Here is a 19,574-nt window from a genome sequence, read left to right as displayed (position 1 = left end):
ATGATCTTCTTGCTATAAAACACAGCTAGGATGGAAGGGCTTTGTCTTCTGCAGTTTCTGAAGACAGGGGTGGAGGGGGATCTCCAGTCGTATTTAAGATAATGCACATGGCACATCAAACTACTCTTTCCAACCCCTGGTCAGACAGAATAGACACGCCCACCGTGATGTTGTGAAGCCAGAGCTATAATGAGTCTGAGATGGAAGACTTTGTCGGAGGATGACTATGGAGATGCATACAAATAAAATCCTGGCACTGAGAGGGAAACTTGGCCACTGGCCAGTAGAAAACAGGACAGTGGGAGACCCACATGTAGCAGTCTCACTCACTGATGCCTGAAGGCTCAACCAGAGGCTAGATGCGTTCTCACAAAGGCGTCATGGCACATAGAGAACTCTTCATAAACGTTAGCTTTCACATCTCCTGAGGGGTGGCCTTATGGCGGAAAATACACTCTTTCCATCATGACAGCCAGGGTCCCATGCATTCTACGGTGTTTTCCATCCTTTCCTCTTGGTGCCTCCCATGTCCTCAGTGGTGCTCACAAATAAGTCTGGTTCTTTTCCCTGGCAGTGGTTCGGGGTCTTAAGGTCTAGGCCACTGGCCTTCTGATTTACTATCCATCATCACAGCGCCTACAAACAGTGGGATTCATTAACTCCCCCAGAGTTAATGCCCCTTGGGAAGCAGTGCTGTTCCTTCCCTAATGGAATGTCTAGTCTAGGTTAAAAGATGAGAGAGGTATATTGAAAACTAGGTGTGGATGAGTGTTACCTTACAACAGTGTAAGAGCTGGGGCAGGTGGTCCAATGACCAATTGAAGAGCAGAGACAGAAAGGGGTGATGGGGGTCTGGGGAGGTGGCTCTGTGGCTAAGAGCACATCTCTCTTCCAGAAGTTCTGAGTTTGGATCCCAGCACCCACACTGGGTGACTTATAAACATCTATAATTCTAGTTTGAAGGGCTCCAATGCCCCTTCATGTATATACAGACAGACACACTAATATGTGAGCAGATAAACTCTTCTATGAAAGAGAAAGAAAATAGTCAAGATTTAGACAGTCTCCTCAGGCAGGAGAGGTCGGGAGTTTGGAGTGAGCTGCCATGGTCTGGAAGGCTATATGAGACATCACTGGGTTGATTGGAAACTTTCTATGGGGAATGTTCATATAATTCACATAGTTTACAATATGACCATATACAGGAAGAAAAGAATTCACCATAGAAAGGCACAAAGCAGGAGTATAGGGTCCAGACTAGACTATTTATTTGGAGGACTGGGCTAGAGTTTACTGGGTGTTGGCATACTGAAGCAGTGTAAACTGGCACTGACATTTAAACTTCCAGGTTGAAAGTCAAGCCATCTTGTGTCCTTGGTATATTTATAAAAGAAGACTCATTGGTGACCTGAAAATATGACTGCCTGGAAGTATCTCTTCAGCATAGCATCATATGGAAACGTACAAATCATACTGCAAACTTCATGGTCAAGTCAAGTCAGTGACAGCTAGTCGTAGCTTAGGGCCATCATCAAGACAGTAGTAGAGTGGGAAAATATGAAAGACTGATGTGAGTGACACAATAAAAGGAGAAGCACTGGGACTTGCGCTGAGATTGAGGACAAGGAGGAGAAGCATCCTAGGCTAACCCAGAGGGTTATGAATATAGTCTATCCATGGTGTTTATGCCACTTCATCCGGCAAACACATACATGTCATTCCAGAATACCATAATTTTGCTGCCACCCTTGAGCTTTGGCTCAACTTTAAGGACGTATTTGACAAGTGTGCTTTCTTCCTTTGTTTTCCCAAGTGCACAGAAAGGCAACAGCCAACACAGGGCCAGGCTCAGATAGCACACAACCTTGCTGACATCCGTGGCCCCTGTGAACAAGCCAATCTTCTCACAGTCCCCCAACAGAGAATTCAACTTTTCTTTTGCTGAGAAGATATAAGGAAGAAGATATAATTTGCCCTGACTTCTTTTAATTCCCTTTCCCAATTTATACCAGTGTGAACAGAGGTCCTTAGGAGGCCAAAGGCGAGGGCTTTGTGGATGGTCAGAGAATAGTAAACAACTGACCCTCTGCCTTTTGTTCATAATCGATGGAAAAGAATCTACCGCCACATGCATGGGGGTAACTTCCAGAAAGCTTCAAAGCCCTGCATTTTCAAATTTTCTTCCAACATATAATTCCCCTGTAGCGTGTAATTTCCTTCTGGCCTGTAATTCACTGTAATGAAAGGAGAACTGAACTGTGCTGAGCCATGGATGCTGGCATTTGTTTAAGACTTAAGACTTTAACTCACATGGGCGTTCTTCAAGCCTCAGCCAAATAAACATCCCATTCTCTCATTCCTTCAGGACTGGCAAAGCCTTAGGACAATGTGTGTTGCGGCCCATGCTATAATGGTGGCCTCTTCTTCCAAATTTCTTTCTCTAGGGTGCTGTCACCCGGTTCCAACTTGAGTGAAAGGCTTACATAAAGCATGTCTCGGGAGTCTGTACTTCCATAAACACAGAAACCATTTCCTTCACTGGCGGAGAAGCCGCTGGCTGTGTCGTTTGTCTGGCTGGCTGTTTCTATTTCCTGCATCTTATGGCTTATTTTATTCCTGACAGCACTACCCTCTATCCAAGACTCCACCCCTTGCAACATCCCCTACCACAAACTACTCTCTGAAAACAAAGCCATCATTTCTGCCCCAACCAATCTGCTCTCTAAATATCCTGCTTGCTGGGCCCTTTACAGAATTTCTAATGAGACTCTATGGCCAAAAAGCAGATGTCAGCTAAGCATCATTACTGAAGACCCCAGGGAGACCCTGGCTTTACTCATGAACAAACCCAGAGCTTATTTCTATATTCATTTCATGATTAGCTCCCCGACTTCCTCTAGATCTACAAAGTAACCCTTAGCAGAAAAGCATGTCTTCCTCTAGAGTCATCATAAAGGGTTCAAGGATGAACACATAGTTTATGTCTCCATACGTTAATGTGTCTTCTCTTCCTCCATGGGTGCCTCCAGGCCTTAAAAAAAAAAAAAAAAAAAAAAACATCTCTCAATAGTGTCAAGTCCGGTCATGTTATTCTTTCTCAGTTTTCCCAAATTCTCTTCTATAGGGCATTTATAGCCACAGAACTATTCACAGAAGGTCTTTGTTGTAGACGTTCTATGGCCAAATCGTTTGTGGAGAGTAGGGCTATTAAGAGAGGGTTAACCAGAGGTCATTACCAAACCTCAAGCCCTTGACTGTATTGATGAGGTTCCTGCATCCCTGAGCCTGTGGCCTCTCTCTACTTTTCTAGGACTTCCACAGCCCTGAGGCAATGTGTTTATTCTAGGGAGTAGGATTTAAAAATTAGGATAGAAAAAGAATGCCAGACAGTATTTATAATGGTGTCAGGGAGAAGCACAGTGTAAGAACCATCAGGCCTCTGTTTCTGTAGACAACACTGAGACCCCCCCTGGGCTTCCTGCTGGTGGTGTAGTTTGATTGACCAGTGTCTAGTTCACTGCAGTGGACTATCTAGTGGCTGCTGGAGTTAGAGCTAGCAGTCCTGGGATGGTGGTGTGACTCAGTGGGTAGAGTGCTTACCCAGCACACACGGAGGCCTGGGCTCCATCGCCAGCAAAGCTTGGTGTGGTGTGGCACACCTGTGACCACAGCACTCTGCCCGGCACACATGGGGCCTGGGCTCCATCGCCAGCAAAGCTTGGTGTGGTGTGGCACACCTGTGACCACAGCACTCTGCCCGGCACACATGGGGGCCTGGGCTCCATCGCCAGCAAAGCTTGGTGTGGTGTGGCACACCTGTGACCACAGCACTCTGCCCGGCACACATGGGGGCCTGGGCTCCATCGCCAGCAAAGTTTGGTGTGGTGTGGCACACCTGTGACCGCAGCACTCTGGAGTTGGAGGCAGAAGGATAAGAAGTTCAGGTTGTCCTCAGCCATGTATTGAGTTCAAGCACACCCTGAACTACATGAGACTTTGTCGCAAACAGACACTAACAGTCCTAAGAAACAGATATGTCATCCCTTCAGAGTTTCTTTCAGAGGCTTTTACTGGCTCCTTCCACAGTAGAATCACTTGCTCTCCTCTACTGTGTATATTAGAAAACAACTTTTTTGAAGCCCAAAGGTGATTTTATTACGGTTTAAGAGAAAAGCACCACAGCAAGCAAGCTGAAAATCTCAGCAGTTTCTCAGACAGAGGTGGGTAAAGAAAAGGAAGAGAAAAGCTTTGCCATTTCAGTTTACTTGGCATAAAGGTCAGCCACATGGCAGACAGGTAGCCACATGATAGGGAGAAGAACTTAAGAAAAAGAGTTGGAAAAGAGCCAAAGTACCAGAGAAAACATACTTAGGATCTGGCCAGCATCCAAAAGAAAGATACAGAAAAGAAGAAAAAGAGGAAATTCAAATTTTCTGAATTAAGACTCAGACAGATCCAACAGAACCTAATGGCAGCTCTCTATCAGCTTTACAGAGAGCATGGCCTTGGTGGGGGGCACTCATCTCACTAAAGAGAGCATTACCCTTCCCACCTCTTTAGTATGACTTACAGAAAATTAGTCTTCCTATGACATGGTTCCTGGGCCAAGTTATTGACCAGCCCAACTTAACTGACTCCACATAGAAGGAAAAAGCTATCTCTTAATGGTCCCTCAATTATATTTGAACAATTTTTATATCAGTAATATACTGTTGGTTACCTGTTTTACACACTGGTTATATTTCCCCCCATTAAATTATGATCTGTTTCAGAAAAAAACATAGTACCTGTATTATATTATATTCTTGGAATGTAGTGAAAACTCCAGTTTGTGCTATAGGTTTAGTGAATATTTCCTAAGAGATGGAGGAAAAGAATAGGCAAGAATACAAATAACACCACCGAGGCTGCCCAGACCCACTGTCCATGGTCCTTGCTGCACAAGTAACATAGTAAGAACTGTGGTTGGCCTCAGAAAAGCAGTCAACTGAGTGACAATTTACAGAGTTGTTTCTAGAATACAACATAATGGTGCAGTTTATTAAAAAAAATGTCCAAAATATCATTTATCTCATTATTTAGTGTACAACAAAGTAAAATGTTGCAACTCGGTCACGGTTTCAAGACTAAAATTCATGGAAGCAATAGGAAAGCTAAACTAATAAATCGATTGAACAAATAAAGGCAAAAAGGGTCTGGGTACAGAGCAGTGATCTCCTGTGCTCAGGCAAAAGTCGTTCATTGGCATTTCCATACACAAAAGTATTCATATCATTAGTCATTTCCCACAATCATATTTTTAAAAATAGCTCAAAGACAATTGAAACGTTATATGACCTGATGGGTATTGCAGACAGAATGTCCACTCAATTTTTTTTAACTCAATTTTCGTGACGCACAGTAAGATATCATTTTGTCATCTTTGGTGACTCCTCCTCTTGTGATAATCTTCTGGCACTTGTGCATAGACTTAATCAGACTGGAGCTGACCTGAGAAACACTGACTAGAAAATATCTGCCTCCCCAGAGCTTCCCCCTGTTCTTGGCTCTGGCCATCTTTTCACATGGCTCTTTGGTCCATCCATCCTAGAAACAGGCCTCCGGAGGGTTCTGCCCCAAGGTCATACAGAGGCAAAACCAAGATAAGTCTTCATCCCTCAGTCTCTCGCCCTCAAATGTTTTATTGTGCTTTTTGAAGAAACAATCATATAGTTTTACCCATTGCTATTCAAAATAATTTCAAGCTCCCATTCTTCAACAAATACTAATTATGTGTAAAAATTTTTCAACATCTTATAAGATCAAAGTGCGTAGGAAGGGAGCTAGAATGATAGCTCAGTAGTTAAGAACCCATCATCAAGTATTGTTAATATTGGAAAACATTACAGAAACTGAAAATTTTGACAACTATAGATTCTAAAGAACCATAGCTACCAAAGAGAGCTTAGGTTCCAAATCTAGCATTGTCAGTATAGGAAGAGATGGAGGGAGATTCATTCATCTAAATTCAGTGGAATATTATAAGCATCTTATATAAGCAAAAAATGTCTATAATTCATCACCTATCACAGCACAACATGAAGAATGCTATTGTCAACATTGGTGGTCAATGAGCATAGATCAACTTAATGTCTATAAAAACTTAGATGGTTTGAATTTGTTAAGTGACAAGAGCATAGAAAAATAAGCTGGATGTTTCAGGTCTTCATGGGGTGCTGTGTTTCTCTAGGTTGGACCATAACTGCACAGTGGCATGATATGGAGATGGACAGGGTGGGGTAAAGGATGCCTGGTCTAGAATTTGGGGGGAAAAAAGGTATCTGTAAAATATGTTAACAGGGCCTACCTTCTTTGTAAAAGTGTTGGAAACTTTCATTATTCTTTGGAGACAGAAATGAATAATTGGGTTGATCATGTTTATTGAAGCCTGCCACTCGGGAAAGATTCTAACCAGTGTGCCTTCAAGATCTCCTTTATATAATTGACATTTTAAGTGAAGACAGTTTAGGCCTCTGGAGATCTGTCTTGAACCTCAGTTAGCTGATGATGACTAAGCACCGGACAAATGATACACGCTTTCTAAGTAGTTACCTGGCAACTTACCTAATGGAATTTTTCTAAGCTCCACTAGTAGAGTGATAGATTTCCCCCAATGTTTCCTCCTAAATCCTTTGCTCATATAACTTTCCTTTCCTCCTTTTTAGCATTATTTCCATGCAGGAGGAAATGGCCTGAAGAAGAATTTTCTGGAGAAAAGCCCAGACCTTCATTCTCTGAGATATGCTCTCAGCCTCTACACGCAAACTACTGATGCTTTGATCAAGAAGTTCATAGAGACGCAGGCCTCCCAGAGTAAGTAACTCTTGGCCTGAGAGCAAGGCACGCAGATCACCAAATTCAAAGTCAACCTCACAGTTATAGAAATAGCATTCAGAACATGAAACATGGTTAGAAATAGAGGGTCTGAGTTAACAGAGAACACCACCGTTCCTTACAAATGAAAAGAAGAGTAAGTTGATGGCTTAGACAAAAGGGGGTGTTTTCGCAGCTGTGATGTCGGTCTATATGCTCACCTGAGAGTCCCATGAAGACAAGGCTCAGGGTCCCCTCAGAGGTGGCTGGCCCATAGCATTTTCCATTTTAGTTTGCTTTCTCCCTGACCAAGTGTTTCATGGGAGCCATCCCAGAGGGACTTCCTCAGGACCATGTGCAGTGGTGGTGTTTGACTTCCACTGGACTCCTTCCTACTCTTGAAGGTTTGCCTCGGGTGCTGTTTCTGGGAGAACTCAAACCCAGGTTCATTTGCTTAAAAATGGGAAACCAGATTCCATTTTCCAGGCCCAGATCTAGAGTCTGTGCTCTCAACCTTTGGACACCTCCTTGCTGGAAACTGTGACAATTAAATGACTACAAAGAGGGCTGTCTCACCAGTGTGCCTTCCACGGAAGCAACTAACCAAAGCCAACTTTTCTTCTTTTCCTCTCTTTTTATAAGATGTATTTCTCATGGCTTTCTCCTCTATATTATCTGTCTCTGTTAGATAAACTGTAATATTATATTGAAGAGAAAAGTCAATTACCTTTAATCATTTCTTTGGGCTATGTTCAAGCTGGAAGACATGCTTCCTTTAAAAAGATTATTTGAATTAACTTTTTCATAAATTGGTTTATCTCGTTCACTTTCTCTTTCTTTTTTTTTTTTTCCTTGCCCTTTTCTCTCTCCTATTTTATCCCATTTCCCTCCTCTCCTGTTCTCTATATGGAGCACGTTTTAAGTATCATCAGTGTTGAAAAGGAAAAAGTAAGAAAAGAGAGATTCTGATGTTTTTCTATATGTCTCATTAGAAATTTATGAGACAGAGTTCAAATAAAATCTACCACCTTAAAACAACACTTTCTTCTCTTTCTATCCCAAATAAATGCTAGAAAATAAACCCTAAACCCAAAACAGCTATAGAAGGAATCCTAAGACCTTATGTGAAACTGAGCTCAGTTGATCAGTATTTAACACCCCAACAATGCCTGCAACAACCAAGGCACTATTCTACTCTGTAGTCATAAGACAAATACAGACTGGCTCTCACCTCTAACCCAGTCCACACATGAGCAGCATCCTGTAGGGACTGTGACGTCACGTATCAGTTGATCTAGCACAGTGGGTTTTGCATGCAGGCGAGATTATCTCACAAAGCAGTCAGTGTCTGGAAGCTTTGGTTGTCCAACAGAATAAGGGCTATGTTTCCAACATCTGCTAGGCAGAGCTCAGGGATGCTGCAGTCATCTTACTAGGCATGGAATACACACAAATGGCATCAAAACCAAATACATCTCTGTGTTAGTGGTTTTCTTGTTGAGATCAAATACCTGACAAGAAGCAATGTAAGGAGGAAGAGGGGTTGTTCATATAACCATGGTGGTGGGGAAGGCATGGTGGGCCACAGGAGCGAGAGGTGCCTAGTCACGGTTCGTTCCTTATTATGCAACACAGAGCAGACCGAAAGTGGATCGGGGCTATCAGACCTTAGACACACTTCCAGTGACCCACTTTTTCCAGTTAGAAACCATCCTAAGGTTCCCCCTCCCCCACATCATCTGGGAACCCAGTATTAAAACAAATGAGCTCTGGGGCCGCTGCATGGGAGCTGGAAGCCCTGCTTACTGAGAAAGGGGGAGAAGTCAGTCAGCTGGGACATGAGGAAACAGGAGGAGGGGTCTTAAATAAAGAATGTGCCAAGCAAGCAAACATTTGCACTTGAAGTTTTAAAATCCCCACACAGTGGCCATGTTGACAGTAATTCTTTTAATTTGGCTCACTAGGCATAATGCCAAATGCATAAACACTGCAGTCAGTTTGGAGTGAAATTAATAGGAATCATTTTGATCTTCGGTGCAATTGTGATAGTTTCTTCATCCAGGAATTGGTTTGAGTTGGGGCTTTGGCTTGGGGGAAAAAGGCTCTTTCTGTCACTGTCACTCCTCAGGGTGTGTGGCTTACAGTTTTAGAAGCAGACCCAAAATACATTTCTTGCATCTTGATTACAATATTCATCGGGGGGGGGGGGAGTGCTTTTCCTAACAGCTATTTCATTAATCCATGGGCTCCTTGAATATTTCATGGTGCCACAGACAGTGAAAAATATATAAGACCTGGACATATTAAGTGGAGTTTGTTCAGTGGGTAACACAGCCTGGATGGAGGCACGGATGATTCATTGCAGAGCCATCCTGAGCTGTGCTGTTTCCTTATCTGAGTTTTTATTATGGCATGAAAAACGTGATCACAGAAGCTTTTCACAGAAAGGGGATATTTCATGTCAAAGCTTCAATTGTCTCATAAAGGAAAATAATCTCTCCCAGTTAATGACTATGTGAATTAAAATCTATGAGCGGAAGTGCTTTTATTCCAAGAACTCTTTTTTTTTTTTTTGCCTCTTTTGAATAAAATCTTTGAGTTTTCTGCTTATTGAAATGTCTGAAAACATAGATAATTTCCATCATTTTACCGACTCTGCATTCAGCAGAAGTGGAGTCTAATGTACTTTAGTTTAAAATGGAAAACAGCTTTATGCTCCCATCTTAGATGCAAAAGTTGATTTCAATATTACCCATTATATTGCACTATAGTTGTATAGAGTCTGGTCAATTACAGTTACATCATTTTTATAATTTTACTGTTATCTGTGAAATATATGACATCAAATGTGGAAAGTTTGAGAGACAAACCGGTTACCTAAGCACATTCTTATCCTTAGCAGTAAAGTTTGGAAGCCTCTCAACTCTGCCTTCTGGAATCGCATCACCTAGAGGATCCACTACTTACTTTTAGTTGTGTTCCTCAAGACATGAAAGGCGTGCCTAGGGTAGTAAGGAAGCCATCCTTGCATGGCTTGTGAAAAGGATTTCCTGGCTTTGTTTGGTTTCAATTGCTTTTGTTTCATTTTGTTTTGCTTCTTACCGGAAGGACCTAGCATTAAAAATGCTTTGTTCATTAAAACAAAAAGAACTAGCATTTAAATAAAGAAATGAGCTTTGAGTCCCAAGGGCTACAGGGAGCCTTCATCTGAAAGTCAGGTCTTGCAGAAAGCTTGGAATGTCTTCAGTGTGTGGGGAAGCAACACTAAAGTGCATGGCCATTTCTAACTTCATGATGGTTTGGGTTGTTTCGTTGGTTTCATTTTGCAACCCGATCATAGCCTCCCTCCCTCCTCTTCTCCCAATCCCACCATTATACCACTCTCCCATCACACCCCTCCCCCATTGCACCCCTCCCCCATTGTACCCCTCCCCCATTGCACCCCTCCCCCATTCCTTTGTCCTCTTAACCTCAGAGAAGGAGAGGCACTCATGCATGCCAATCTACCATGGTACACCAAGTTGCAGCAAGAATAGGCAAGTCCTTTCCCACTGAGACCAGACCAGCAGCCCAGCTATGTGAAAAGGCTCCAAAGGCAGGCAACAGAGCCAGAGGCAGCCTCTGCACTAACTGTTGGGCCAGTCATTGGTTGGCCGGTCCCTCAAACTCTGTTCCACCTTTGTCCCTGCACTTCTTGTCAGCAGGCCAAAATTTGGGTGGTAGGTTTGGTGGGTGGGTTGGTCTCCCCCTCCCTCCACTGAAAGTCTTGCCTGGCAACAAGAGGTGGCCTCTTCAAGCTCCATATCCCCGGCTGGTAGAAGTCTCAGCTAGGGTGACCCCCATAGACTCCTGGAAGACTCCCCAATTCCTGAGACACCCCACAATGATTTCCATTCTTTCTCCCAGCCTTCTGCTCTTGCCGCTCCTGATCTTCACCCATGTTCCTTTCCCTATCCCTCTCCCACCCAGTGTCCTCCCTCCCCCTACTTCAGATGTCCATTTTAATTTCCCTTCTGAGTAAGACTCAAGCATCCTCCCTTGAGTCCTCCTTAATACTTAGCTTCTTTGGGTCTGTGGGTTGTAGCATGGCTATCCTGCACTTTATGGCTAATCTCCACTTATATCACTATAAGTGAGTACATAGCACCTGTGTCTTTCTGGGTCTTGGTTTTCCTTACTCAGGATATTTTCTAGCTCCATCCTTTTGCCTGTGAGTTTCATAATGTCCTTGTTTTTAACAGCTGAGAAGTATTTCATTGTATAAATGTACCACATTTTCTTTCTCCATTCTTTAGTTGAGGGACATCTAGATTGTTTCCAGTTTCTGGATATTATGAATAAAGCTGCTATGAAGATAGTTGAGCAAGTGTCTTTGTGATATGGTGGAGCACCTTTCAAGTATAAGCCCAGGAGTGGTATAGCTGAGTCTTGAGATTGAAATATTCCCAATTTTCTAAGAAAGTGCCAGATTGATTTCCACAGTAGTTGTACAAGTTTATACTCCCACCAGCAATGTAGGTGTATTTCCCTTGCTCCACATCCTCACTGGCATGTGTTAACTCTTGAGTTTTTTGTCTCAGCCAAGTGTAAGATAGAATCTCAAAGTCATTTTGATTTGTATTTCCTGATGACTAAAGATGTTGAGCATTTCCTTAAGTGTTTCTTGGCCATTAGAAATTTCTCTGTTGAGAATTCTCTGTTTAGCTCTGTACCTCATTTTTAAATTGTGTTATTTGGTTTGTTGCTGTTTAATTTCTTGAGTTCTTTATATATTTTGGATATTAGCCCTTTGTCAGATGTAGGATTGGTGAAGATCTTTTCCCATTTTATAGGCTGTCCTTTTGGTCGTATTGATGGTGTTCTTTGCCCTACAGAGCTTTTAAATTTCATAGGCCCCATTTATTAATTGTTGATTTTAGAGCCTGAGCTGTTGGTGTTCTTTCAGGAAATTGTTTCCTGTACCAATGTGCTCAAGGCTACCACCCCCCCCCCCGACTTTCTCTTCTATTAGAGTAGTGTATGCAGTTTTATGTGGAGGTCTTTGATCCATTTGAACTTGAGCTTTGTGAAGGGTAATAGATATGGATCTATTTACATTCTTCTATATGTCTGCACCCAGTTAGAGCAGCACTATTTGTTGAAGATGCTTTCTTTTTTCCATTGTATGGTTTTGGCTTCTTTGTCAAAAAATCAAGTGTCTGTAGGTGTGTAGACTTATTTCTGGGTCTTTGATTCAATTCCGTTGAGCAACCTGTCTGTTTTTCTGCCAATACCATGCAGTTTTCTTTACTGTTGCTCTGTAGTACAGCTTGCGATCAGGGAATGGTGATACCTCCAGAAGTTCTTTTACTGCACAGGATTGTCATTATGGTTTTTAAAAGTAGTGTTTCATTATTTTAGTGGATAAACCCTTGGATATACCCAGAGCTCTGACTGTTCCCAATCAGTCTAGCATGTCTTGTCTCCAGAGACCATTTAAGTGGCTCAACTTTTCTCCAGAGGCACAAGGAGAGAAATGAAGAGAATGTGTAAATCTTGCCCTTGTGAATGTCATAGTGTGGTGACATTCCTTTTACAAAGCCCAAGGGGCGTCTTCAGTCAGATGAAGAGCTGAACATAGCTTTAATAGGAAGTATGCTGGGACAGGCTCTCAGCAGGATGAGCCCTTGTTAAGAGTAGGCATGGCATGCCAGGTAAGGTTACAGGGAGACTGGACACACATGTATTGTCATCCAACAAGCTGGCTGTAACTCTGACATTCCGCCTCAGATCCTATGGAACCAATGACATGGTCACACCTTCCAGATGAGAATACAGAGTCATGTATGGATTCAGAAATACGGTCAAGTTCTGAGCTGTGTAGTTCAGTAGCAGAGACAATACCCTTCACCACCACCATTTTCCTAAGCAAAGAAGACCGTTGTGTTAGGATTCCCATGACCTTCCACCTCATGTTAAGTACTTGGTGTTACTTTATCTTCTCCTCTAGTCTGGATTTTAAACAACCTTTTATTGCACTTAAGCTGAGGGAGCCATGAATCTGTCCCACAGTGTATGGCCTGCTGATGGGACTTGGCACTCTCCTTCACCCACATGGGTTCTGGGGATCACACTCAGACTAGGCTGTCAGCCTTGGTGACAAGTGCCTTTGCCCTCTGAGCCATCTCACCACTACTACTGCGGGTTTTGATATATTTAAAAATCTCCTTCTTCCTCAGTAGACAAACTCTAAATGATAATTTTGTTTCCCTCTCAATAACTAACTCTGTCAAACATGTTACCTTTGCTGTTTGTTTTCCAGAGCCCTCTCTGTCTTAGTTAGAGTTTCTACTGCTGTGATAAACACCGTGACCAAAAGTGGCTTGGGGAGAAAAGGGTTTGTTCGTCTGACACTTCCACATCACAGTCCACCATTAAGGGAAGTCAGAGAAAGAACTCAAGGCATGAACAGAGACACACAAGTGAGCACTGCTTACTGATTTTCCTCCTCATGGCTTGCTCAGCCTGATTTCTTATATATCCCAGATCACCTGTCCAGGGTAGTACCGCTCACAGTGAACAGGGCTCTCGTACATCAATCATTAATTAAGTTCACAAACTTCACTACGGACCAATCTTATGGGACCATTTTTTCAGTTAAGATGACCTCTTCCCACACATGTCAAGGTTTGTATCAAGATGGCAAAACCAGTCAGCCCACTCTCGTTCTAGCTAGATACTGGGCATGCTCAGGACACTTCTAAATACTGGAAACATTCACACCATAGAAAGCCAAGTTGAATAAAAAGAAAAGCTCCCTGCTATTAGGAAACCCTTTTGTGTGTAGCCTGATTTCACCCTTCTGGCATCTGCACATTTGTTCTTGTGGTGGCTATCACTGGCTCATCTCACTCCCTAGCCTCCCATTTCCACCCTCGTCCTCCACCAGCATAAGTGCCAGTTTTGTGTCACTCCTCATGTAGAGAGTCATAGCACACTTGCTAGCTGTGTCTTCTCACAAGGACTCTGTTCGTTCCCCCTTGGAGTCTAAGTACTTGGTACAATGCCATCTAAAAATCACAAAATATTGGGCCAAGTGAGGGTTCTTTATTTAAACATAAATACCTTCAATTGTGTGAGGTAATGGGGTCCTAATATTTGAACTTATGCAGTTATAAGTTCTATAGTAGCCCTCATATTTGAATTTATCTGATCACAGTCTTCACTGAAAGCTGGTGTTCATGGTCTTGTACTAGAAAACTATAGAATACCGAGAGAGAGAGAGAGAGAGAGAGAGAGACAGACAGACAGAGACAGAGAAAGAGAGACAGACAGACATAGCTAGAGAAAGAGGGAGAAATTGTTAGGGGTAAAAAGCTTGGAAATGCACAATTGATACTATTTATTACTTATTCTACAAGGGAGGAGATAGTGAGTGCCACTGGAGAGGTAGATGGAGTTAGGTAAAATTAGATTATTGATTTTTATCAAATTCTTAAAACCATGTTTTATTCAACCTGCCACATAAAACTCAAAAGCAACTAGGAAAAAATGATTTGCTACCTGTTTTGGTTCAGGCCCTAGTAAGAGAGGAACTTGCCATCCCTATTTCAGACATTTTTAAGAGCGCAGTCCACCATGCGCAGGGTGGTTTCCTTTTGCCCCTCTCAGGCCTCCCTCCTCCTCCCATGCGCTCCACTGTGGATGTGTCTGTGTGTTCCCTGTATGCTCAGGCCATGAACAACCTCTCAGGAGCTCACGAGAAGGCAGCTCAAGTAACACATAGAGTCTGAGGAGACCCACCAAAGTGGAGGTCCATTGTTCAGTTCTGTGTTTTGCCACAAATACCTCAAAGCTTAATTTTTTACTAACACTACACACCTACACTAATTCTGTGTTTCTGTGATTTTCTTTTTTCATTTTTTTTTTCTGGGTGCAAGGCAGACCGCCTTCCCCAGTGTTGGTGGCATTGGAATTTCTGACAGCTCACCTTAGTTTTCTCTGTCTCTCAAGTGTAAGGTTGACCTAAGTGACAGCTCACCTTAGTTTTCTCTGTCTCTCAAGTGTAAGGTTGACCTAAGTGACAGTGAACCTTGTACTTCTTTTTAGAACAAACACAAACATCTGCCATGAAGGGGTAACACTGAATTATTATCACCCCATTTGTATTTTATTGCAGTTCGTGAGTGCCTCCAATTTTTTTTTTCTCTTTCGATCAATCCTCAGAAAAACTGTGAAGTCAGGCAGAGGTCTTTGAGTTCCTGGTGTGTGTCACACTTCAGTTGCTTCTATGAGCTCTTATGAAACAGTCATTCCACCCAAGAGAAATGGACAGCATTTTCTCCATCAGTAGGAGCAAACATCCAGTATAGCAAACAGAAGCTGTGCTAGGCAGGCGAGTACTTAGAGACCCTGCCAGAGCTGAGGGGCTCTCCAGTGGTGGGACCAGAGGAGGGGAGATGAAGGAAGACCTGAGATTGGCAAGAGTTACCCATTGTGTATGAATTTATTTTCAAAGATCCTAAAATAAATGTGCCAATTGGGTGATAAATTATGATACATATTTTCTGCCTCTTTATGATTTTATGAACCTTCAAATTATCCCATAATGGGCAGGTATTTTCTTTCTGAAGCATAATTTTCATTTAAGAAAGAAATACAATGAACACACTTTGCTCTGCAAAGTAAATTACGCTTTAATCGATTGCTTGCCAAGGTGTAATTAATTCAAAGTGATAGATTTTTGAAGTCTTTTGGGACCCAAGGTTTTCATCAGCAGGCTGAAATAAGCACCAGGGTTAAATTTTTTTGTTTAGTTCAGAGGGTCTCAGAATTGCTCTGTGGATAGGCTCCTTGCCTGGAGCACAGGTCACACATAATATTTCTACAAATACAGCCACCGACCATGTAGTTCATAACTTACGAAACTCATTCAATGAAAAAATTTACCAGTCATAATATAGTACTGTGACTAACAGTTTTTTAAAAAAGACAGGGCTGGGAGATGTAGCTCAGCTGGCTTCCATAGCAATGAATGCTGTAACACTATCACTTGGGAGGTGAAGGCAGGAGGACCAGAGGTTCAAGGTCATCTTTGACTACATAGCAAGTTTGAGGATACCCTGGAAGACAAGAGAGAACTTGTCAGAGAAAGAGAGAGCCTTGGGGAGAGAGTTGGTGAAGAAAATAAATAGGATGAGGAGGAAGAAGAGAGGGAAGGGAATAGAGGGGAGGGGAGGGAAGCAGAACTCTCTGGATTGATATTAAAGCAACAATGTGTACTGTCTAAGGGTATCTATGAAAACTCTAACACCATTGTTATTGCTAACCCTATTTTAGATCTAAGTAAGCAACAGATGCTATACTCAGAAGAGGGGAGGCTATTGTGGGCAGGAGAGGCAGGAGGCCTCAGAATGAAGAGTTGGGTGCACAGCACACAGCAAGCTTCTGGCCTCTGAGAGACAGACAGACAGACAGACAGACACAGAGAGATAGAGACAGAGACAGACAGACAGAGAGACGGAGAGAGAAAGAGAGGAGAGAGAGAAGAGAAGAGAGGAGAAGAGAAGAGAAGAGAAGAGAAGAGAAGAGAAGAGAAGGAGAGACAGACAGACAGAGACAGAGAAACAGATGAAGAGGCAGAGAGAGACTGACTCACAGCTGTCCTGAGCTCTTCAGTGGACTCAGGGAGCCATGAAAAAATGCCACAAGCTGGTAGCTGAAACAAGTCTATTCTCACAGGTCTGGAAAGTGGGTACTCAGTGGTCAGCGACAGCTAGTTCTGTTCTGCTGAGGGAGGTCCTCCTGGCTGGCACACAGCGTCCTCCCCACTGTGACGGAGTTAAGAGAGAAGCGAGTCCTGAAGCAACATTCAGTAGGCAGAGTCCGTGGGACGCCATGGGGTGAGGCAAGCTCTGAAAACACCCACAGTGAGGGATGAGTCACAGGGGGAGCCACTGTGTAAAGGAGAGGAGTGGACTGGCCCGCCCAGAAAAGAGCTGAGCATCAAGTCAGGATAAATACCCATTCCACGTCAGCCTAGTTAGGTGGCAGGGTGAAGGGATGCCAAACACACATTACAGTCACTGTGTCCACTGTGCATCATGCCTACGATACCCTGCTTAGTCCACTGGGCACCCCACAAGGAACATGAGGCCTTTCCAATGAGGAAACTTGTCTTCAGTGATACTGTGTGACTTACAATAGCCTTTGTATACAAGATGAGAAATCTTTGGTAGACTTCCTCTTCCTACATGGACACCAGACCTATCAGATCCAGGCTCCACCACTCTGATTTCTTTAAACTTACTGCTTCCTTAAAATCCCCACTCCAAACACACATGTTAGGACTAGAGCGTTCAGGTAGAAATTTGGAGCTAGAGACGGGGGTCAATTTATAACTCAATTTTGTGACAAAGAACGGTGTTGTGGATTTAGGGTCAAGGGAATTTCATTTCTTATTGTTGAGAGAAGTCTCAAACAGAAGCCCAGGGTAGTGTAGAACTCACTGTGTTATGTATCCCAGGCTGACCTCAAGTCCTTGGCAATCCTCCTGGGAGTGCAGATGTCTCCTGGGCATACCAGCTTTTTTCCCTTCGAATGCATACATACTTGGTAGTTGGATTGCTATTACCCCTAGCCCATGCTCTGATTTCACTTTATATCTAGTTGGTCTAGGGTGCAGTCTAGGGTCCCTGTGTTTTCTTCCTATGTATCTTTTGACTGCTGAGAATCAAGGGCTAATCTCTTCTATTGTCTCTACTTCTAGACCTGTTCATTTTTGCTTTGTGTGTTTAGATGTTTCAATGTTGGCTACTCACATGTTTATTCATAATTACTACATACTCCTTCAGGACCGACCCTTAGTTTTACAGTGCCCTTCTTTGTCTCTTGTTTTTAGTCCATTGTGTCTGAGATAAACATGGGAGCTCCTGTTGGCTTTTGACTTCTATATGCATAGACTATGTTTCTGTCCCTCACTTTGCTTAATGCATGTCCTTAGAGATGGAGTGAGTACCGTGGATGCAACTTGAGCTAGGGCTTATGTTTTTGTCCGTTTAGCCATTCTCTTTTAGTTGGGGGATACAGTCTATTTACACTTGAGAATGCTGCTGAGAAAAGCCTTTTATCTGTTTGTTGATTGTCTTGATTCTAGGTCCTTCTTGCTCTTGTTTGCCTTGATCTGTTGGGGGGGGGTGGCAATTATTCCCTCCCCCATGGTTCCCAGAATTATGACTCATGAGACTCAAAGTATTTTATAAATACCTTGGCCATATAGCTAGGCTCTTTTCTCACTAGCTCATAACTTAAAATAACCCATTTATACTAATCTACATTCTGCCATGTATTTGGTTGCCATGTGTCTGTCCTCCTCACATCTTGCCAGGTGAATCTCCTCTTGCCTGGTTTAATCCCAGAATCCTTGCCCCTGCCGGATGTCTTACCTCCTATTTCCTGCCTCAGCTATAGGCAATTAGCTTTTTATTGACAGGTGATGCTTCCACACAGACACAAGAGATTCTCTCAGCATGGCTCATTCTGTGCCTTCCTGTTGCACTGAATTGATTCCTTTCTCAAGTGTATATCGACTGTCATTTTTCTCCTTTGGAGTTCATAAGCCCAAGGAAATTACAGATTAAAAATCTCCCACTTATAATGAACAGTTTAACACTGTAATTGTAGTCTAGATTTATTAGCCCCCATTGTTTTTGTCCTGTTAATTTACAAATGTTTATTTTATTTCAGGGTTTCCAAACTCATCATAAACTTGTTTTAAGTTGGTGTTTCCTCTTTCAGGGATAACAAGACTTGCTAGGCCCCCGTCATCCTGGGCTTGTATTTTATAAGTGGGGGGGGGGGCAGGGGAGTCATCATGAATCCTCCCTCAGTCACAAGTGATGTCAATAAAACGTGGAGATGAGTCAGGGACTCAGCCCAAGTGAACTAAATGTTTCTGAGGAGGACTTGCAGAGGGAAAAAAATGGGACAGAATTCCCTAGCTGCTCAGTGATGTCACTGACGTGCTTACTAATTCAGTTTCCATTCACTAAATCATCACACCAAGATAAATTCTGCACAGAAGAATGTCTAGACACTGTCTAAATAATTTTCTCCCTTATACTGGTTATTTACTGCTTATTTAGATTTCATAAAAATATTCACTGGGATTCAAATTTGGACCTCAATTTCAGTTGGCTGTTTGTTTTTTAATGTCTCACTTTGTGGCTTGTGCTAGCCTTGAGCTTGAGACCCTCCTGCCTGTCTCCCAAGGGCTGAGAGTAGTACAGTCATGTGACACTAAACACAGATAGCTTGAGACTATGATACCTTGTGGGTTTTATGCGAGTGTTTCTTAAGGTTCAAAAGTCACTGAAACAGCACGTGAGACTAAAGTTTCCTCTTGGCTCAGAATCTACAGAGGAACAGAATACCACCCTCTTTTTCCATTCTCAAAAAGAACCACCAGCCAATTTATTATAAGATGATTTGCTCAAAACAGCTAGTGTACAAGACACTCTGGGTAAAGTGTAGATTATGGAATATTTTAAAGGTTATATCATTTTTATACCTTCCACACTGTAATAGTAATTTCTCAATTAACTATTTGGAGACTGGCCCTAATGCCTCTGTATACCTCCATACACCACACACACACACACTCTCTCTCTCCTCACCGTTTACTCATTTATAAGAATTTCAGGTAGTGGGGGAAGTTCTTCACCAGAGCCCAAAATAACCAAGCA

The 19,574-nt window shown here is 42.7% G+C and overlaps 1 protein-coding gene across 1 annotated transcript in view; it reads left to right on the top strand.

Annotated features, from left to right (window-relative positions):
• Window positions 1-19,574, top strand: part of Unc13c (unc-13 homolog C) — a 426,680-nt gene that overhangs the window by 384,070 nt on the left and 23,036 nt on the right. Inside the window, 1 exon segment of the mRNA XM_051140226.1 lies at window positions 6,705-6,852. Within this exon segment, the coding sequence (XP_050996183.1) occupies window positions 6,705-6,852 (148 nt within the window).

Source organism: Acomys russatus, chromosome 32, assembly GCF_903995435.1.
Source record: "Acomys russatus chromosome 32, mAcoRus1.1, whole genome shotgun sequence".
Taxonomy (NCBI): domain Eukaryota; kingdom Metazoa; phylum Chordata; class Mammalia; order Rodentia; family Muridae; genus Acomys; species Acomys russatus.
The sequence above is the reverse complement of the archived record's forward strand: the minus strand, read 5'-3'. Positions and strand labels throughout refer to the sequence as shown.